General features: G+C 44.7%; 1 protein-coding gene across 12 annotated transcripts; it reads right to left on the bottom strand.

The window, feature by feature from the left end:
* Window positions 1–18,293: 18,293 nt before the first annotated feature.
* Window positions 18,294–21,621, bottom strand: Zcchc12 (zinc finger CCHC-type containing 12). Of its 12 annotated transcripts, none has more exons than XM_006257451.5 (5): window positions 21,413–21,621; window positions 21,258–21,329; window positions 20,862–20,917; window positions 20,527–20,657; window positions 18,294–20,112 (listed from the first exon to the last, which is right to left on the bottom strand). In XM_006257451.5, the coding sequence occupies exon 5, from the start codon at window positions 19,999–20,001 to the stop codon at window positions 18,796–18,798; it is 1,206 nt and encodes a 401-aa protein (XP_006257513.1). In that variant the 5' UTR covers window positions 20,002–20,112; window positions 20,527–20,657; window positions 20,862–20,917; window positions 21,258–21,329; window positions 21,413–21,621; the 3' UTR covers window positions 18,294–18,795. The 12 variants fall into 12 exon arrangements, with proteins under 12 accessions (XP_006257513.1, XP_006257511.1, XP_006257510.1 ...); XM_006257449.5 differs by having other exon boundaries at window positions 20,851–20,920; window positions 21,313–21,329; window positions 21,413–21,533; XM_006257448.5 differs by having other exon boundaries at window positions 20,862–20,920; window positions 21,313–21,329; window positions 21,413–21,533.
* Window positions 21,622–22,794: the final 1,173 nt, after the last annotated feature.

The raw sequence follows: 22,794 nt of genomic DNA, 5'->3' as shown, positions 1-22,794 counted from the left end.
ACTACACACATATAAACCACACACATACCATACACACATACCACACAGACACCACACACATACACACACACTCTGCACACATACCACACAACACACGTATACCACACACACCACACACATATACACTCCACGCACATACCCCAACACATACACAGATACCACCACCAGCACATCCACCATGGCACATGTGCACTCATCCAAATGCATGCATGTATCCACACACAACATATAAATAACTGTTTAAACAGCGTAAGTAGATTTTGAGTAGGTGAAAGGAACTCCAATTTGTTACTTACCAATAAAGCTCATAAAGTAGCATGCGTCTTGATGAGTTTCCTATCATTTGGCATAGTCTGGCCCTCCCTGAGCCTTGCAGGCCAATAAATGCAAACTGCAATGAGAACACAGATCAGGAAAGAATGGAGCTTAGAAACAAAGCATCAATTTGCTCCGAGAAACAAAGGTGGGCACTCACCCCCTTTATCAGTGCCCACTGAAACAGTTTTCTGCTGTCTAGAACAAGAGTCTGCAAGCTTTTTCTTTAAAGTCACATAGTAAATATGTTGTGCTTTGTATGTTTTATACAGTCTGCATAATTAAGCTCTACAAAGTCAGTGATAGACAATGTGCAAACAAGTAAGTGGAGCTGTGTCCCAAACAAACTCCATGTACAAAGACTGACGCTGAGCCAGATGGGTGGTCCACACTGTCGTTATCGATCCATAGCCTAGAATAAGAAGGCAAGCAAAGAAGCGTGGACAAAAGGGAATGCTGTGGGACACACTGTGACACATTACAGCTTCCAAGAGCCTTTCTTCTCTGTTTCGTGGAGGTGACAAGGGTGGAGGGCAGGTATGAGGGGAAGGGAGATGAGTGGGATTGGGGTGATTGATATGAAATTCACAAAACACCAATAAACAATTTTTAAATCTTTTTTTGAAAAATGAGAAAAGTAAGCCAGGCAGTGGTGGCACATACCTATAATCCCAGAACTCAGGAGGCAAAGGCAGGTAGAGCTCTGTGAGTTCAAGGACAGCCTGATCTACAGAGTGAGTTCCAGGATTGCCAGGGCTACACAGAGAAACTCAATCTTGAAAAATAGTTTTAAAGAAAAATGAAAAAAGTAGAGGCTTGGAAGATAGCTCAGTCAGTACATGGTAGGCAAGCATGAGACCCTGACTTGGATCCTTAGAACCAAGATAAAGGGACAGGCATGGAGCCACATACCTCCAATTCCAGCACTGGAAAGGCAAAGACCGGTGCATCTCCAGAAGTCACTGGCTAACCAGCCTAGGAAACTCACTGTGCCTCAGATTCCATGAGAGACCTTACACACACAAAGCACACACCAAGCACACATGCCCCACACACTCATGTACATTTATACTTCCATATTTACACCCACACTAACAAGTACATACACCAACACTCACATACAACATAATGCACACATAAGCACGTATACCCACATGCCCTCAACCACACTATTAATGCATAGCCCCCGCAACATGTATATGCAGCCACATGCCCACATGTCCAGTGCCATACTAACAAGTACATGCAACACAGGAAAAAAATAAGAGAAGAGTGGTTGCAGGAGTCACATGATTAATTACATCAGGTGTTGGAAGCCTGATGAGTCATCAAGGCACTAGATACATAATTCCCATTATCAGATCAGGTCACTCCCGAGCAAGGGATGCTCTTTCCTTGAATTGCTTTAGATGAACACTATGGGTTCAGGCCTCTGTTACTGCTGTTTCTTTCAAAATCATATCCAGTTAAAAGCCTTGGCTAAAAAGCTGTTTACCAGTAAACACTACAAGCAAATGGCGCTGCCGCCACAGCCACCAGAGGATCCTCTGACATCCAAGAGCACCTGAACTTAAATGCACATAATTTTAAAATAAATTGGTAAATTGTGGTGGTGTGCACCTTTAAACCCAGCACTCAGAAGGCACAAGTAGGGGGAACTCTGTGAGTTCAAGGCCAGTCTGGACTACATAGTAAGTTTTAGGGAACCAGGGTTACATGGAGAGACCCTGTCTAGAAAAATAATAAACCACATGTACCATATTTTCTTCAGCTGAGAGACATCTAGGTTCTTTCCAGTATCTGGCTATTACAAATAAAGCTACTATGAACAAAGTTGAGTTGGGTCCTGGCCTGAGTCCCATAGACAAGTTTATCCTCTCCAAAACTAGACAAGAGCCATGGGGAAATGCGCAGGTGCCAAGTGAAAGAAAAGAACATGACAAACTACTCCTATGACACTTAACTCCGAGGGCGTGAGCCAGTCCTCAGGCACTTCCTGGACATGGAGGAAGGCACCAAGAGTCTCATCATCACAGCTGAGGGGATCATCTTGCTATCCTGTGTGCAAGCCACAGTGCTGCTGTTCAGGAAGCAATGGCAGAATGAGAACAGAAAAGACCTGGATGCCTCCACGATGTGGACAGGCTCCAGATTGGAGATGTCCAGCTGGAAAAGCCATGACTGATATCCCCCACCCTTCTCACTCCCCATCCTGCTTTGTTGTCTGTCTCTGCCTACCATATGCCCAACCCCAGCATCCCTCCTGCCTCACTGCCCTTCCCCTGCAGTGTCCCGCCCTTGCCTTAAGACTACCCCATCCTAATCCAGTCTTTGCTGAAGTCTGTCCTAGGTTCCTGTCCAGCAGCTAATGAGCCCTCAATCATTGCCTCTCGGGGAGCTGATTACAGTAGCTTGGCTAGTGCCACCCCTTCTCTCAGATCTGTCTCGGCGACTTAGGTGATAATAAATCCTTCCCACAGCAAAAATAACAACAACAACAATAATTAATAATAATAATAATAATAATAATAATAATAAATGGACTTGACATCTCAAGGGATTGTGGGTTAATCTTAAAATTTCTTGCATTGATCCATTATCTCTTATCTCCAAGTAATAAAAAGTAAAAAATAAAACGTAAAACATGGCAAGGCTTTCAGAAACTGCTCCTCTCATTCTATTAAACAAAAGTCAGTAAATCTTTCTGTGAAGGACAGACAGTGGTTTTGCAGTTAGAGGCAAAAAGGCAAAAGCTCTGACGTAACACATGTATTCACTGTCTGAACATTTCCATGGATTTTTAGTCAAAATCCAAATATAAATATATTATATAATATATGCCAGTATGAGGAAGATATATGGTCTTATATACCTTATGCAAATTATTACATGCAATCAAAATATATTTGATAATTTCTATAAGGCTTCATAATTAAGGAGGTCTACTACAAATGCAACAGATTAACATTGTGTTGTATTGCAATTAAAAGCTGCTATTCTCTTTTAATAAAACACAGCTCTTTCTCCCTCTTGCTCTCTCTTGCTCTTACCTTCTTCCCTCTTTGTCTCTTCTCTCTCCATTCCTATCCCCCTTCTCTCCACATGCTCATGGCTGGCCTCTTCTCTTCTCTTCTCTTCTCTTCTCTTCTCTTCTCTTCTCTTCTCTTCTCTCTTCTCGCTCTCTGTCTCTGTCTCTGTCTCTGTCTCTCTCTGTGTCTGTCTCTCTCTTTCTGTCTCGGTCTCTGTCTCTCTCTCTGTATCTTCTACCCTCTTAACTCCCCTCCCCATACCCTGAATATGCTCTATTCTATACTAAAAACAAGACAAAACTATTGTAAAGGAACCCTTTGGGAAAAAGGGGGAAAAACGATCCTTAGCTTACACTTCCCAGTCTGTCAATCCCCGTTATAGCCTCTGAGGCTCTGCTACTGCTTTACAACTTTGGGTGAAAATAACATTACTCTTACGGGACCTTTGCCTTGTAGTATGCTGAATTCCTGAAGCCACATAGCACTACAATATTGGGAAACCCTGGTAATTAGAGTCACAGTCTACCATGACCAGATAGCTCTTCTGAGCTCTGCACAAAATGGAGGACTCCCTTTACCAGCAGGGCTTCCCCTTCTCTGACGTGTGTCTAGGAAGCTTGGTCCCTAACCCTCTCTCTGGGGAAGGTCATGTAGTACTTGGCAAACCTATACGTTGTCTTCCTCTTCCCCAATAAGAACCGCCCAGCAAGGACCTGGGATTCCTGGAATGCCTCTCCATGCAAATGAGGCATTCCCAGTACTTTAAACCGTAGCCAATGATTTACTTTCATTCTAAAAATTCCTCCCTACCCTCCAAGGTTCATATACAGCCTTGATTCTCCCCAATAAAGTATATGCGTATGCACAAGCTATTTCACTGAAGTTCATCTAAGAGAGGAATTTCATTGAACACCATCTAAGAGAGCTATACCACTAAAATCCTTGAGAAGGCCTACACCACTACCACCACCACCACCACCACCACCACCACCACTAGTTCTACCCCCACCTTCACTCCCAGCTTGCCTGGGATCTTACAGTCTCCATCCATTCAAAGCGCTGATTTCTCCTTCCAGCCTGGTATGTGGTATGTAGCAGCACCTGGACACCCTGAGGGAGAACTACACTACTGTACCTGGGGGAAACAGTTCCTAGGCAAATCCTTTAAAATACCTACTGTCTTTGGCTACTTGGTACATAGCTGCTAAATGGGTCTCATTTCAACTGGCAGAAGGTAGACTGCATGGTGACAGTGGATTTCATAAGTAATAGTGATTATATTCAATGGGTTCAACCAATCTAAAACTCAGTGCAAGAGTTGAGAGAAGAAAGTAAACATAGAGATTAGGGGCTGGAGAAATGGTTCAGTGGTTAAGAGGCTGCTCTTACAGAGGACCAGGGCTTAGTTCCCAATGCCCACATGGCAGCTGACAACCCTCTATAACTCCAGTTCCAAGGACCCAATGCCCTGTTCTGGCCTCTGCAGTCAGTGCATGCACACAGTGCACAGGCACACATGCAGGCACAACACCTAAATACAGAAAAATCTAAAAGGGAAAATCAGCCAACATCAGGACTCATTAATTTCATGCCCCAAATAAGAACATTCCCTTTAAATATAAAAAGGTAAATATTCAAAGAGTTAAGAGAAGAAATGGCTGCTTCTGAGCATAGGTAATAGGTATAGAATTGTTCTCTTAAGAAACAAAACCAAAAAGCATGAATGTGCTTCATTAAACCCATTAGCAAGTAACAGGCTTTATTATGATATTTACACATGTCTGTCAGTATACATTGTTTTATTTGTCTTTTTCTCTACCCCTTGCTATTCCAGGGGTCCTTGGTGCTAATGTCCTTCCTTCTATTTTCCTATAACACATATTCTACTACTCTTTTTCCTCTTCCTTCCTCCTTTACGATTGCTTCCTCTCATTTCATAGTCTTCCCTTTCTACTCTCATCACACACACACACACACACACACACACACACGCACACACACACACACACACACAATTAGAACCCACATGTGAAAAAAAATGCAGTTTTTCACTTTCTAAATCTGGTTCTTTTTTTTACTTAACAAGATGATCTCTACTTCTGTCCACTTCCAGAAAATATCATTACATTTTTCTTATGTATGAATAAAATTCAATTTACTCTTTGTCCTATATCTTTTATTTTATTAAATGTTATTTGCACATGCACATGAGTCTCTCTCTCTCTCTCTCTCTCTCTCTCTCTCTCTCTCTCTGTGTGTGTGTGTGTGTGTGTGTGTGTGTGTGTGTGTGTCCGTGTATATGCACATGGGCATGTACTATCATAGCACATGTGTGCTAGTCACAGGACACTCAGAAGTCAGCTCTCTGTCCCTACCATGTATATCCCAGGGATCAAACTAAGATCATCAGACTTGGTGGCAAAAGAGTCTTTACCTGCTGAGCCTTCTGACTTCCCACACAGGCACACGCAGGCTTAATACTTTCTTCCAGCTGGCCACCCACAGGGCACGTACCACACTACTCTCCTTGTTTCTCTCCCCCTAGTGGAACCATGTACTCCCTGCAACCAGGGGCAATTTCAACTCCTAATTTGTATAACATTGAAAAGGCATTCATTAAAATGGGGTGCAACTAGGCAAACTAAATGACCGGAAAAATTCAGTCTAGACAAGTAAATATCCCATTGAAATATAAAGCAAAAGATAAGCCCAAAAAGCATTGGTGTCGGAGGACAAGTGTGACTGGGAAGAATTGGTCTGGAGTAACAGTGAGGTTGAGACCTGTCCAAACTCTGAAAATCTCATCTTCAGACTGGCAGGAGTAAAGGTCTCTCCCTCCCTGTTCTGGGCCTGCATGGTCCTGTACACATATCCTTGCACCCCTCACCTCCACCCCCATTGAGGTAGCCATTAGCCTGGTGCAAATTTACAGGTTTAACTTCCTCTCTCTCTAGAAGGACAAGTCCAGCAAGCACCTGGAATTCCTCCTCATGCAAATGAAGCATTCGAAGCACCTCAGTACCAACCAATAAAGTGCACTCACCTTGAAAAAAACCCCCTACCCACTCCACAAGATTCGTATAGCCATTATTATCCCAAGTAAAGAGAGCTATAACACTGAAAACCGTATTGGAGAAGGCTCTTTTCTCCTTAACACTCAAGCTAAGGAAGCTGTTGTGGACCCGTACTGCCTGGGCAAGCTTTGTTCTTTTCATTCCAGCCTGGTGCACAACAGTGCTAGAGTGCCCCAAAGGCAGCAGCTCTGGACCTGCAAAGGTTGCAACTGTTAAGAAATTGGAATGCACCATATTGTTTGCATAGAAAACAGTCGAGTCACATAAGAAAGAGTCTGGAAGGGTTCAACAATCCTAAGCATTGGGGAGAATTAACTGCAAATAAGTTTCAGTGTGTGTGTGTGTGTGTGTGTGTGTGTGTGTGTGTGTGTATTACAACGTTATAATATGTTTTAAAGCATAAGGCTGGAGGAAAGTCTCTCAATTCGGTTCATTAATCAGTTTCTAATGTTCTTCCCCATGAAGGCTAGCCTCATGAAGAACTGTCATGAACTGTTTCTGAGGCATTTTTGTTGGGTGAAACTTGGAAGTTGTACTCAGAAAACGTCAAAGTTAGCATCTTTCTCTATGAAATGGTAGGATGTCTTAGGTGTTTCCATTTGGTATGTATGCACCAGTGTGTGGTCTCTTGGTCTGCTGCCAATTCATGTCTATGGTTGTTCAAAGCCAAATCCCCTTCAGTCAATTCGTTTTGGGCATTCTCAAGTTCTGTTCAGAATGAGCTATCTTGTTCTATTTTGGCCTGGCCCTGAAAAAGTTGAGACTTAAGCACTGCCAAATCAGACAAAACCCAAAAGCCCAGATTCTAACACCTACTATCCCTGCAAGCCCTCCATAGAGGAAAGTCAGCCACTTGGAGGATGATGGAGAGGCACCAAAGGATGCAAACGCTCTCTGACCTAGGGGAAGGCAGAGAGAGTAAGAATTTCCTTTGTCGTACAAGGAGGGTAAAAGCGGCCACAACCTTGAGATCAGGTGTCCTTCCTAATGCCCAGGAACTCACCCAATCACTCCTGGACTTTTGTTGCTTTTTCTGCTGCAGCGATACCCTCCAGCCATCACAGAGCTACAAAGACCTACGGCGGGAGCGGGGGAGCGGGGGCAAAAAACTGCCTGAGCCAGTCGGAAAGTACAAAGTACGGAGCCACTATCAACGCACAGCTCTTGAATCTCATTTCAGGATCCTAATCGTGTTAAGCCAGCCCCGTGCTGCCACCATAGCCAGAGAGTTCAGAGTTGCCTACCTGAGCAGACCTGATTCATTTCCGAGCTCAGGCGAAAAGTTGAGGCCCACCTAGACAAGCCCCATAGTGCTTTGCCCGGGATACCCGAACCTAGCCGAGTCCTGTCGAATTCAACCGAGTCAATTCAGTCCAGCCGAGCAAAGCCAAACCCAAACCAAGTCCCATTTGAGACTAGCCAAGTCTCAGTCCTGACTCACCCAGACCAACCAAATGGAGCTCTGCCAAGCCTAACTGAACTTAACTTAGTCCCATCCAAGTTTAGCCAAGTACGGCTGAGTCTAGTTCAATCCCAGCCCAGCCAAGCCAAACCTAGCTGAATCCAGAGTAGGCTAGCCGAGTTTTGCCGAAAGTAGACGAACACAGTCAAGTCCCAGACAAGCTGAGTCAAAGGCAAAACTGGTCTAGTCGACTTTTGCCTACCCTGGCCAGGCCTAGTCAAGCCGAATCTAGCAGCTAGCTTGCCTTCAAAACAAGCTGAAACCTAACAGGGCCCAGCCAAATCCTACCAAGTTTAACCCTGTCCAGCAGATTCCTGGTAAGCCCAGCCCAGCGAAGCCTTCCTGAATGTAGCAGAGCTTAGAAGAACTAGGTGGGCAGCTAAACCTGATGGAATCCGGCTGAGTACAGCGGAACTATTTTGAACCTGGATCCCAGCTTCTTTGTGGGAAGAATAAAGCAGGTTTTTGTTGAACCTTTTTGTTAGTGACCTTCCTGAAAACATGTGAGCTCCGAGCCTCAGTTTACCAGACCTCTTGACTCTCCTACCTGAGGTTCTCCGCCTCAGAGGCAGGCTATGCATCTTGATTGGCACTCAGAACTCTTTCTTGCAGCTCCCAGTTGGTAAGGACAATAGTGACTATGTCATGGCCCACTTACAGAAAGCAAGTGTTCCACTGTCCCTGTGGCTCACCTGCTCCAGGACTGTACCTTCCTTGTCATACCCTTAGCTACGGCACACATAAGCCTCGTGGGGCAAGAGATCCCCCAACTGTCACTGTGAGGTGACTGATGCACTGGGGAGTCTGTAGTGATGTCTTCTCTGTTCTGGCTACCACATCCACAACTTCCAACTAAACTGATTGTTGTTTTGGTTTGGTTTGGTTTGGTTTGGTTTGGTTTGGTTTGGTTTGGTTTGGTTGTTGTTTGGTTTGGTTTGGTTTGGTTGTTGTTTGGTTTGGTTTGGTTTTTGTTGTTTGATTGGTTTGGTTTTTGTTGTTGTTTTGGTTTTTGTTGTTATTATTGTTGTTGTTTTGGTTTGTTTTTTGTTGTTCTTTGGTTGATTTTTCTATTTCTTTCCATTTTCTTCTCCTCAGTCATTCAGATTTGTCTCTTATTCTTGTATTTTCAGACGTGTTTCCATCTGTTCCCTTGCTTTTTCTAAGAAAACAAAAACATAATTTATGACTAGTGTGTGCCTACAAATAAGTTTATTCCTGGTAGTTTTGTTGCTATTTCCTTCTACTCCCTTTGACCAGATGATTTCTTTCCTTTTGTTCTAGAAATTACTATGTTTATTAGGAAAACAAAACCAGATTTTTCATATGTAAAAAACTGTATGGAAAGTACAACCTCAACAAAGCAAATTATACATTTCTCTACATTCAGGAAGTTTGAATAAAATTTAAAAGAAATGTGTTAAAGAATCCAACATTTACCTATTTCTGCATGCTTTTTTTCTGAACATTTAATATTGAACCCACTAATATTTCCTAATTTTGTGACCTTTCAAACTACTGTTCATATAACAACCCTAAATGTATTTGATAGAGGTTTTTAAAATACTCTAGCAAAAAAGGAACCATTTATCACTTTAAAAATATCTATGCATATATGTGTGGCTGCTTATCTATAATGTGTACCATGCGTGTGCCCAAAGAGGCAAGAAAGGTCTCTGATATTACATGCCTGATGCGTGTGCCAGGAACCAAATCCAGGTCCTCTGAAAAAAACAGCAACTGCTTTTAACTACTGAGTCATCTTTCCATCTCCTTTTTTAAAAACACAGTATCTTATGTATACCAGGTTGGTCTCAAACTTGCTATATAGCTGAGAATGGCCTAAGTGTCTGATTAAACTGCCTCCTGCGTGCTGCAATTACAGATGTGTACCATTGTGTCCATAGTTTATATGTTGCTGGGACCAGGGGATCCAGGGACTGCATGCGTGTTAGCCAAGCACTCTACCAACTGAGCTATCTATCCCCAGCCCTATGTATCATTTATTTAGTTTCACGAATCACTGATGCTAAGCCTTTATTATATTTTCTTGAACTCAGATGTTTGTCCATTGAAACAAACGCCCATGGTATTTTAAGTCACCCCCTCCCCTCCTTTCACTGCTACCAGTAAAAAGCAAGACTGTTAGCTGGGAACATAGCTTAGTTGGTAAAGCACTTGTTATGCAAACATGAACATGCATTTGTGTCCTCAGAACCCACATATAAAGGCTGGCTCCAGTGCATCATATTTGTTGAAGAGGTGAGACAGAGAATGTCCAAGGTTATATTGGGTAGACACACATACACATACTTATACACACATATGTGCCCAAGACATAAATATGTATACACAAAAAATTTGTGGCTGCATATCTTTGTTCATAAAGTTGTTTAAACTGTCTAGTTTATTTATCTGCATCCAGTTTAGGAAGTTATGCTGCTGGATTCAGAGGTTTTCATATTTCAGTCATTGCTGCACTCCTTAATTGGTCTGTCCACAAGAGTGTGCCAGTGCTCATCTTACCAGTGGAGTGGGAGAGATTATTTTCCTATATTCTCTCCATTCTGTTTTCATGCTTATTATCTTTTCCCAGAAATCACATGTAGGAATGAATATGAGATGAATATGGTTTCAGATTCTGAGAAAGAACCTTCCTAAACAGATCATTTATTTCTGTCTTATTTAGCAACAGACATGAAACTGGGACCATGCTACTGATCGACTTGATAGATAAAAATTAGCACAATTATAATATAGCCAATAGAATGATCATATATTTGAGCTTATTATCCTAGAATAAAAAATTGTACTGTTAATTTTTTCAAGAATGTGTATGGGGGGCTGCAAGTATGTCTGTGGACCTTATTATATGTACCTGGTGACCCCTGAATTTGGAGTTACAAATGACTGTGAACTGTCATGTGGGTGCTGGGAATTGAACCTCGATGCTCTGGATGAGAAGCCAGTACTCTTAACCACAGAGCCACTCCTCCTGCCCTGTAATGACTTCTGACTCAGTAGAGGTAAATCTGAAGTTCAGTTCCAGCTGTTGTCCATACCGGTTGTGTGATGTTCGATGAGTGACTATAATCTACCAACTCTTGATGTCGTTGACTATAAAGTAGAACTCAAGAACAGAGTAGTTATTTAATGACACAGTTGTGGAGTGAACCATACCAAGTTGTCAGGGGGACAGCAGTGATCCATATATCCTTTCAAGATGAGGCCACAAGACTCAGCCCTGCGCTCTCTGTTCTACCCCTTTTGATGACATGCAAGGTATAGTTCATTTGTTCCACCAAAACTGATCAAGAAAACAGGAAATGAGAACAATTGCATACTATAAACACCTACTATACCTTAACCTATAATGAGGACACCATTGTTCTCAGGAGGGTGTGAAGGCATGTGCATGGCCTAAAGAAGGACACTTTTTTCATTTTATCCAGCCGCAAATGCCTGCAAAATACTTTAGCTTCATGATAGCTGGGATTCTGCACGTCCTTATCTTGTCCCTGGGATCCATGGTTTGGCAAGACATACTTAACTGGAAAAGGACCCCTCAGACATCAGTCATGCATCTTTCCTGCCAAGCACTGGGGAAGTTCTGTGTCACCCTAAGGTCAGTCTCTCCCTCCCCTCTCTGTCAATGTTTCTGAGGATAATGACTTAGCTGGCTTTAAGCAGTCTAAAAGACCAGGGGAAGCCTTTAACTTGTAAAGAAATGGAAAAGTTCCCCAAGCATACACAATGTACAAACCACACCCCCTGCCATGCATGGAGTAGGGGTAGTGTTGGTATGGCCCAGGCAACCCACTGTAGCATTTCATAAATACTGTCATGTCATCCTACCATCAGCAGCAACCCCTAGGCATTCCTGAACAGACTATTATGTCTGCCAGTAGCCAGGTTCAGTATAATTCAAGGAGTCTGGCTGTTACATCCTCAAGTGAGCAGGACGCAAGCACTGAATGCATCGCAGGGACATTTTATTTCTTCGGTCTTTCCATCTGTAGCAGATTAAGGAACACATTCCAACCCAGCAGCCGCCATATCTCCAGAGCCTAGAATAGGTGAGTCCTGTGCTAATTTCACATTCAAAGCACATCTACTAACAGCAGGCCTTACAGACTCACCAACCTTCATTTCCTTGTATGTGAAAAGACATGCCGCATGCCAGGATGCTACAAACCTAGGAGTCAGGGGAGGGATGCAGGCTTGGAAATCAGTCACCATAAAGCAGTGGTTCTCAACCATCCTTATGATGTGACAGTACCTCATGCTGTGGTGACCCCCAAGCAAAAAAAATTGTTTTTGTTACTGTCTCATAACACTAATTTTGTTACAGTGATGAATTGTAATGCAAATATCTGTGTTTTCGGACAGTCTTAAGTAACCCCTGTGAAAGGACTGTTTGACACCCCCAGAAGGGTCTCCACCAACAGGTTGAGAACCACTGCACTAGAAGCTGACTTTTTGCTGCCTCACTTACAGGTCCCATAATTCCATGTGAGTTTCTCAGACGTTCAGTTTGTTTCCTCTTTAGAAAAATGAGATCATGGTCTTGCTTATTTTGTAAGATTGGTATGAGGGTTAAAAGAACTGATGCATTTAAAGGGCTTCATACTAATTTGCCATGGAAAACAACCCTCAAAAATTTCAGGGGTAATTATTTGTTCTAGTTTTATTATGATTGTACAAAGGCCAGGAAGAGGAAGAAGATACAATAGAAGCAGAGAATAGAGTACCAAAACGGCCAGAAGAGGAGGGAACCATGAAGGAAGGGTGCCATGGAAACAGAGAGAAAAGATACCAGGAAGGAGGGAAACAATATAAAAGGCCACTCAAAGGCCAGATGCTTCTGACAAGACAAAAAGCCATTTTCAGCCCACATGACTAGTGAGGATAGAGGCAGAAGGAAGAAAATAAGCCCATAGCTCAAAAGGAAGGGTATTACAGCCGAAATGTAACCATGTTCCTCCTCCATTTTGTAGTCTCGCTGGTTTGAGTGCCCAGGTATCCAATCTGAGGAAAATGTACTTTTCCTGCACAAAGAAAAGGTTTCTGTTTCATAAGAGAGAGGCGGAAAGGGAGGGAGGGAGAGAGGGAGGGCTGGAGAGGGAGACAGGAGGGGGAGATAGAGAGAGAGACACACACATACACACACACACACACACAGAGACAGACAGACAGACAGAGAGACAGAGACAGAGAGACAGAGAGAGATCAGGTTAGTGAAATCAAAAAGTAAACAATTTTGAGTGTGTGAAACAGAGGCTGGGGGTGTCAGTAAAAAAGGCTGTAGCTCCAGTGAGAAGGAGGGCCATGAACACATACGATTTCTTTCTTTTCCTTCCTGTGGGGCCAGAAAACAATGTTGGCATCATAGTCTGTCCTCAGCAAATCATTTCAATGAGTACTTGAAGAGTAAATTTGAATGAGGTTGAACCAAACATGGGACTTAAACAAACAAAAAAGCAGTATTAGAATGCTGGGATGCTAAGATGCTTTAATCGTCGCTGCTAACTTGAGTGGATTTAGAATCACCATGGAAGCTCATCTCTGGGGATGTCTGTGACTGTGTTTTCAACTGCAGACGGAAGACCCATTCTGCATGTGGCACCATCCATCCCATGGCCTAAAGTCCCCAAACTGAATTAAAAAGGAAAAAAAATCAAGAGGAGCATCAGCGTCCGTCCCCGGTCCCGTGTGTGTGTGTGCGTGTGTGTGTGTGCGTGTGTATGTGTACACGAGTGCGCATGTCTGTCTCTTACTGTTTCTGACTTGTCCGTGTGCCTGCTTCTCCCCACCTCTCCAGCCTGAAGGTGCAACAGCTTCATGCCATGCCTTGTCCTCCCAGATGAATGGCACTGTCAAATGGTGAGCCAAAACCAACCCTTCCATAACTTCCTTTGGTGAAGGAGCTTGTCACATCATTGAGGAAAGTAATTAATACAGCAAGCATACAGAGAGGCAGGTGGAAATGAAGCTAAAGTTTGTGTGAACTGGAGGTTGTTGGAAGCCCCAGTGACTGAAGGAGCCTGAGAAGCCTGAGAAGCTTCCTTTTAGGAGTGCAAAAGTCACCTCTGTCACTGAAGAGTGTGTGTGGCTGTCAGGGATTCACTGATGCTTTGGAGGGATAACTGCTGGCAGCCGGGCGTCTTTCTTTGTTCAGGACTGAACTCTAAGCTGAAGGCTCAGAAGCAGTTTCCCTCTGGCCATGAGTGTTCAGACGATAAGGCTTTTGTAAAAAATGAGTGCTGGGGAGTGTGGCTCCAGGGGATTGTGAGAACAGCTTGTGGGGTCCTGGAACTGAGCAAGCAAGGAACTAGGAGGGGCTACAGAGATGTTTCTAGAAAAATGAAATACTTTAAGGTGGGTTGTGGACAAAACTTGTAGCCCTTGGAGTCTACTGCCTCCTCCAGGTCTTGGCCTGGACCTCTTGTCTCTTCCAAGTGCACCAAAAGTGCCTGAGAGATGACAATCCTTATACCTGCCTCAGAGACAAATCTGGGCCACTCTTGATTAAGCAAAGGCCAGCCGGCCAAGTTTCTGCATGAAACTCTATGCTTGCGATTCCTACCAGGATCTCTGTTCCTGTTTATCTCCATGTGAGTCTCCCTGGACCCTCCTCCTTCCCTCCTTCTGTCCCCTGACTTCTAGAGCTTCATGCTTCTCACCTGGCACCCTACGGATGCACACTCTTATCCCCTCAGTTCTGTGGAGCCCCTATTTTTGAAATGACAGACTCTCACAGGGACTCAGAAGCATGAGTCCATTTCACTCTCTCCACACTGCCTTGCCCTGACAGGTAGGTTGTCATCCATTGCCTCTGTGTGAATGAATTGGATCGGAAGTACTCCTACTTTGAGTTGGGGTTTGGGATCCTTGATTTCCTATTGTCCTCTATTTTACAGGATAAGTATCAAACCACCACCAGGAGCAGAGCTGATGCTAAGAGCAACTGCTCCTTTTTCCTTAATCTAGGAGACAGCAGAGGGTAGTATCAGCTCACAGAAGAGACGACGGTGCCCAGCAACAACAGCAGAAATTTTAAAATGCTACCCAAAGGATGAGATGCCCTTACAAACATGAGCCCAAATTGAATCGCTGGAATTCCTATGTTAGGCTCCTACCTCAGCACTGGACTGCCCTCCTCCCCCAGCACACTGCTCTGGAATAGTAAAGAAAACAATGAAGATTTGTCAATAAGTATAAGCCATAATTTGGCTCTATGGGGGCAGAGAACCATTCAGCTGTGGCAAAGGGATCCTTTGCCTTGAAAGATTTATTTAGCCTATATCTTTTTCGTGTGTGTGTGTGTGTGTGTGTGTGTGTGTGTGTGTGTGACTACTATGTGTGTGTAGCTGTTTTCAGAAGTACTGTGTGTGTGTGTGTAGCTACTATGTGTGTGTAGCTGTTTTCAGAAGTACTGTGTGTGTGTGTAGCTACTATGTGTGCATGGCTGTTTTCAGAAGTACTGTGTGTGTGTGTGTGTGTGTGTGTGTAGCTACTATGTGTGCATGGCTGTTTTCAGAAGTACTGTGTGTGTGTGTGTGTGTAGCTACTATGTGCGTGTGACTGTTTTCAGAAGAACTGTGTGTGTGTGTAACTACTATGTGTGTGTGGCTATTTTCAGAACTACTCTGTGTGTGTGTGTGTGTGTGTGTGTGTAGCTACTATGTGTGCATGGCTGTTTTCAGAAGTACTGTGTGTGTATGTGTCTGTATGTATGGCTGTTTTCAGAAGAACTGTGTGTGTCTGTGTGTGTGTGTTTGTGTGTAGCTACTATGTGCGCATGGCTGTTTTAAGAAGAACTGTGTGTGTGTATGTGTGTGTAGCTACTATGTGTGCATGGCTGTTTTCAGAAGAACTGTGTGTGTGTGTGTAGCTGCTATGTGGGTATGGCTGTTTTCAGAAGAACTGTGTGTGCGTGTGTGTGTAGCTACTATGTGTGCATGGCTGTTTTCAGAAGTACTGTGTGTGTGTGTAGCTGCTATGTGTGTATGGCTGTTTTCAGAAGAACTGTGTGTGTGTGTGTGTGTGTGTGTGTGTGTGTGTGTAGCTACTATGTGTGCATGGCTGTTTTCAGAAGTACTGTGTGTGTATGTGTCTGTATGTATGGCTGTTTTCAGAAGAACTGTGTGTGTCTGTGTGTGTGTTTGTGTGTAGCTACTATGTGTGCATGGCTGTTTTAAGAAGAACTGTGTGTGTGTATGTGTAGCTACTATGTGTGCATGGCTGTTTTCAGAAAAACTGTGTGTGTGTATGTATGTGTGTAGCTACTATGTGTGTGTGGCTATTTTCAGAAGTTCTGTGTGTGTGTAGCTACTATGTGTGCATGGCTGTTTTCAGAAGTACTGTGTGTGTATGTGTTTGTATGTATGGCTGTTTTCAGAAGAACTGTGTGTGTATGTGTGTGTGTGTGTGTGTGTAGCTACTATGTGTGCATGGCTGTTTTCAGAAGTACTGTGTGTGTGTGTGTGTATGTGTTTGTATGTATGGCTGTTTTCAGAAGAACTGTGTGTGTGTGTTTGTGTGTATAGCTACTATGTGTGCATGGCTGTTTTAAGAAGAACTCTATGTGTGTGTGTGTGTGTGTGTGTGTGTGTGTGTAGCTACTATGTGTGTGGCTGTTTTCAGAAGAACTGTGTGTGTGTGTGTAGCTGCTATGTGTGTATGGCTGTTTTCAGAAGAACTGTGTGTGTGTGTGTGTGTGTGTGTAGCTACTATGTGTGCATGGCTGTTTTCAGAAGTACTGTGTGTGTGTGTGTGTAGCTGCTATGTGTGTATGGCTGTTTTCAGAAGAACTGTGTGTGTGTGTGTGTGTGTGTGTGTGTGTGTAGCTACTATGTGTGCATGGCTGTTTTCAGAAGTACTGTGTGTGTATGTGTCTGTATGTATGGCTGTTTTCAGAAGAACTGTGTGTGTCTGTGTGTGTGTTTGTGTGTAGCTACTGTGTGCATGGCTGTTTTCAGAAGAACTGTGTGTGTGTGTGTGTGTGTAGCTACTATGTGTGCATGGCTGTTTTCAGAAGTACTGTGTGTGTATGTGTTTGTATGTATGGCTGTTTTCAGAAGAACTGTGTGTGTGTGTGTGTGTGTGTGTAGCTACTATGTGTGCATGGCTGTTTTCAGAAGTACTGTGTGTGTGTGTGTGTGTGTGTGTAGCTACTATGTGTGCATGGCTGTTTTCAGAAGTACTGTGTGTGTGTGTGTATGTGTTTGTATGTATGGCTGTTTTCAGAAGAACTGTGTGTGTGTGTTTGTGTGTATAGCTACTATGTGTGCATGGCTGTTTTAAGAAGAACTCTATGTGTGTGTGTGTGTGTGTGTGTGTAGCTACTATGTGTGTGTGGCTGTTTTCAGAAGAACTCTATGTGTGTGTGTGTAGCTGCTATGTGTGTATGGCTGTTTTCAGAAGAACTGTGTGTGTGTGTGTGTGTGTGTGTAGCTACTATGTGTGCATGGCTGTTTTCAGAAGTACTGTGTGTGTGTGTGTGTGTAGCTGCTATGTGTGCATGGCTGTTTTCAGAAGTACTATGTGTGTGTGTGTGTGTGTGTGTGTGTGTGTGTAGCTGCCATGTGTGTATGGCTGTTTTCAGAAGAACTGTGTGTGTGTGTTTGTATGTATGGCTGTTTTCAGAAGAACTGTGTGTGTGTGTGTTTGTGTGTATAGCTACTATGTGTGCATGGCTGTTTTAAGAAGAACTCTGTATGTGTGTGTGTGTGTGTGTGTGTGTGTGTAGCTACTATGTGTGTGTGGCTGTTTTCAGAAGAACTGTGTGTGTGTGTGTAGCTACTATGTGTGTGTGGCTGTTTTCAGAAGAACTGTGTGTGTATGTGTTTGTGTGTGTAGCTACTATGTGTGTGTGGCTGTTTTCAGAAGAACTGTGTGTGTGTGTGTGTGTGTGTGTGTAGCTACTATGTGTGTGTGGCTGTTTTCAGAACTGTGTGTATGTGTTTGTGTGTGTAGCTACTGTGTGTGTGTTTGTGTGTGTGTTGTGTATGTGTGTACTGGGGATTGAGCCCAGAGCTTTATTCATGTGCTATGCAAGTGCTCTTTATTTCTTTTTCTTTTTTGTGTGTGCATGTATGTGTCTGTGGGAGGGGATGATCCCAGAGCTTTGTGTACACTAAACAAGTGCTCTGCCATTGAGCTGTAGCCCCAATACTTTTATTTTAATGAAAATCGAAGTACCTTTCGAAGTCTGGCTTTGAGTTCATCTGGCTGCTCAAGCAGACATTGAACTCGGGATTCTGCTGCATGTCTCCTAGGTAGGTGGGAATAATTTATCTGCAAATCAAAAGTCTGTTTAAGCAAAACACTTCAGAGGGTAATTCCACCCCTTTATCCTTCTCACTACATTTTTTCTTCTTTTGCTTCCTAAAATAATACCACAGACACATTAAATAGATGCTGACATATATGTATATATTTATTGACAGAGAAGGCCACAACATACATTTTGGTGAAAAAATACAGCATATAGAACAACACTTCTATTTGATCACATTTGTCTATTCTTATATCTAATCTAGGAACACAGATATAGAGAAATATTTAGGATAGGCACCAAAGGGTTGACAACTGTTGCACAAGGTAGAGAGTTCTGGGTAATTTGTACTTTTTAATACTTTTCTTACTTGAGGATTGAACAATGAACAATACCACTTTCACAAAGAGAATAAAGCCACCAAGGAGATAGGTTCACACAGAAAATAGGCTGTTTGTTAGGCAGTGGGGAAAGAGAACAAGATCATAGGTCAGGCCACTTCTCTTTACTGTACTGATATTCAAGAAAGAAAGCTACTTTGTGGGTTTGTTCATGCAATTAGAAGTTTGTCCCCCCAACTTTTCCACCATTGAACATTTAATACGGGTAAGGGTTAATTTAAGGCTGGAGCAAAGCATCTTAGTGTAGTTCAGAGAGGCCAATGGCTTCTCCAAAGATCTCCCTTGCCCTCTCCTCTGTATGTGTCAGCTCCTGCAGGGTGATGATCAGATTCTCAAAAACCTGACCCCTGTCACTCTCATTGTCACAGGTTTCTTTTGAGTGACCCTCCTCACCACAGTGGGAACAATGGACTGTGTGTTTGCGCTTCCTGGCTCTGCGCAGCTCCCCAAAATTATTGTTGTTCTTCCTTCCAGCACCACTGCTGGTGGAAGGAGCCTGGATCTCAAAAATGTTAGGGGACTCAATGACCAGCACTTGGTCCTCGGATACAGCCCTGCCTAGGAAGGATGGCCCTGCACTTGAGGATGGCAGTGGTGGGTCGTCAGGCTCCACCAAGATCACGTCCTCATCGGAATCATCAGGAGAGTCATCTATCTCTATCACATTGCAGTCAATACTGCTGATCATTACTGGTGGGGAGCTCTGAAATGTAGGGCTGAGTGCCCTCTCCACTGACTGGGATCTCCTGGGCCGCTTTGGATGAATAAAAGCCTCCTCCCATTCCTCTTCCTCCCTTATCATCCTGATTAACTCCAGGAAATTGGGAAGGCGCTCTGGCTCATTTGCATATACCCGGAGAAGACTCTTAAGCCTGAATCGAAGGTCAGTACTCATCTCAGCCCCTACCAGGAGCTGGTGCAGGCGAGCCTGGTTTGCCTCTCTCTCAGCAAAAACCCCTGCCTGGATAGCATTCTGCAGCTGCACCTCTAAACGGATCACATACAGGGATGGTTTCTCTCCAGGTTCCTGAACAGTGTTAACAAATTTACTGTGGGCTGTCACACTGCTCTCAGACTCCCCAAAGACCAGTTTCATTGCACGCAAAAAATCCTCTACATCAAGGCAGGGATTGGCAGCCTGGAGCAAACGCATGACCTCCCGGGCAGGGCCTCTAAGGGTTCTCATTAGGCGCCTGACCTTTTCCTCCTCAGGCATATGCCAATCAGGCAGCACTGCAGTTACTTGGCTCAGCCAGTTTTCAAAGGTTTCTTCCCCCTGGGCTGGCTCTGCCCTCCCAGAGAACAGCTTCATGTTTCTCTCTGCCATGCTGGCCATTAAAGGACCAAGACTCCTCCCCAGGGACCTCAGCATGGAATGAGCCCAAGGTGGCAGGGGTGAGTTCTGCCCCCGGCTGTTACCCATGCGTGAAAGGATGCTAGCCATTTCTGACAACAGTGATAGGATATCTTAATACACGATGCTCAAGTCGTTTTAGAAACAAAACAAAAACTGCTTTATCTTCAGCAGTACAGCAGTCTCCAATCTCAGTAGGGTCTGCAAAAAAGAAAACGGGAGAGGAGAATTTAGTAAGGAGCAAGCTCCAGCTGTAATTACTGTGCCTCAGTACCCCATATATCCTATCCGTCCACTGTCCTAAAATACTGAATAGGAGAGCAATTGCAGCCTCCTGGAGCTAGCTGATGCCTCAATACTAACAGAGTGCTTTTTTATAGCCACGTCATCCATACCCTCCCGCCAGTCCTGTGAGAGGGAGGGCAACTGTTGCTTCCATTCCGGATTTTCCTTGTGCAACTGCACAATGGTCACAAATTCGCAGGGGTTAAAATGAGACATCATTAACTTCATGTTCTCTGGTCTTAACTGCAAGCCCCTCTCAAAGCTCTCTGGACCACCCACTCCCCACCCCACTACCCTACACCCCCTCCCGTGATTTCTCAGAATTCTTACACCAGCTAGGAAACGAGTATTTTCCAGCCTCTGTAGCCTGTGTCCTCCCGTGAGAAAGCTTGCCTCCAGGGTACAGCTGATGGACCTCGATCGACTGGGGGTCGCAAAACCTGATGTTCAGGACATCAAGACTGCGCCACATTTGAGGAGGAAAAGGAAAGGTCAGAAAAATACTCAGTCGTCATCATCCTCCAGTTCCTCCCTCCCTCCTCCCGCCCATTTCTGCTGTTACTAGGTAGAAAATTCCCTCTCCCACCTTCTGAATACAATCCAAAACGACCCCCCTCCCCCCAAAAAGACCCCACACATTGCGTCCCGAGATACCATTAGCCTACCCAGCTCTACAATCAACTGCACCGAATTCAAGCTCGGATTCCGCTTCGATAGGCTGCTACTGTAAAAGAGAATAGGAGTTGGACACACCCACCCCCACAGTACTCAGAGAAATCAGAGATACATAGGGGTTTCAAGGCAAACAAAATTCCTCCCTCATCCTCCAAGTGCCTTCTTCCCCAACCCCTTCCCTGGCCAGGCAAATCCTACCAAGTGGCATCTTCCAGGTGAATCCCAGTGAGGTCATGCAACTGCACCTTCCCTCTCCCAGCTTCGCAATTGCTGATTCTCTGAGGCAGGAGAGGTCTAATACCCGCCCCCACCCCATTTTTTCCCCTCTCCACACCAAGAAATCATGTCTCTCCCATCCCCCAGCCCCCATCCCCCGCTTTAAAAACCTGCTATCCTCTGGTAGCCAGAGGATATTGCGGCGTTTTCGGCTATGGATTCTACCTGTGAGTCCGGTCGCCCTGCAAAGGAAAAGTACTAGCACCTCCGGAGCCGCTAGGCGACCCGAAGCTGCCAGAAAGAGCTGTTTCACCCAGCCACTTACCCACAGGTAACCGGATTCGAATAGCGCAGTTCCCAGGGCAGCAGCAAAGCTTTTATCAGCAGCCTACTGACACAAAAGAGTGTGACGAGCGGGCCAGCGGAGCCAATCAGTGGAGTGCGGGGGCGGTTTCTAGCGGCCCAAAGCCCAAAGGTTCGGGTGGGGGAAAGCAGGGAGGGAAGAAGGGGGGCGGAAGCAGGAGGGGGGGGGTGAACGCAACAGGCTCTGGTTGCTAGGGCTACTGGGCGAGTTTAGAGAGCTAAGCTGCATCTTACCCCTGCAATTGTGACTCTTTCCCTCCACTCCTGCCTTTTGCGTTCTCCCTTAGCCCAGTACTGTGTCTCGAGGCCAGATGTGTATGTATGGCAAGGTGGAACCCAAATCCGGTAAAACAGTAAAAGCGGGGAGATAGTAGGAGATATTAAGCTCCTTAGCTGGCCATCCCAGAAATGTCTGGGGGGGTGTTGTATAGGGTGGTGTACATGTATAATCCACTTCTTAGAAGGTTGAGGCTAATGGGTCAGAAATTCAAATCTAGTCTGTTTAAGGCTGTTTAATAAGCTATTTTGATGCTGCCTTTGGTGGTTCATGCCTGTAATCAGTGGACTTGGGAGGGGTGGATGGGAGAATGAGGAATTCAGGGCTAGCTTTAACTAGAAAGGGAGTTGACGAGCAGCCTGTGATGTACAAGAGAAGCATCTCTCTCTCTCCCTCTCTCTCTCTCTCTCTCTCTCCCCCTCCCTCCCTCCCTCCTTCCCTCCCTCCCTCCCTCCCTCCCTCCCTCCTCTCTTCCTCCTCTCTCCCTCCCTCCCTCCTCTTTTCCGCTCGCGTGCTCTCTCTCCCTCTCCCTTCCTCCCTCCCTCCTCTCTCTTACTCCTCTCTCTCCCTCCCCTCCCTAGTCTCTTCCTCCTCTCTCTTGCTCCTCTCTCTCCCTCCCTCTTTCTCTTCCTCCCTCCTCTCCCTCCTCTCTTGCTCCTCTTGCTTCTCTCTCTCTCTCTCTCTCTCTCTCTCTCTCTCTCTCTCTTCCTCCTCCTCCTCATCCTCTTTGTCCTCCTTGTCCTCGTCCTCGTCCTCGTCCTCCTCCTCCTCCTCCTCGTCCTCCTCCTCGTGTCCGTCCTCCTCCTCCTTTTCCTCCTCCTCCTCCTCCTCCTCGTGTCCGTCGTCTTCCTCCTCCTCCTCCTTAGGAATGCAGGGGATTCTGGTTAAAACAGGGACTTAGGGCACAGTTTGTTTTTCATATTTTTAACCGATGGTGTGGTTGACACCACACTGTACATAATCAGAAGGGCCCAATTCTCCCTAAGGCCACATGGTTAGGGGTTAGTTATTGTTTTTATTTTAGTTTTGTTTGTTGTTATTGATGTTTTGAGACAGCGTCTCACACT

Source organism: Rattus norvegicus, chromosome X, assembly GCF_036323735.1.
Source record: "Rattus norvegicus strain BN/NHsdMcwi chromosome X, GRCr8, whole genome shotgun sequence".
Taxonomy (NCBI): Eukaryota; Metazoa; Chordata; class Mammalia; order Rodentia; family Muridae; genus Rattus; species Rattus norvegicus.
This window is presented reverse-complemented; position numbering and strand designations above follow the sequence as displayed.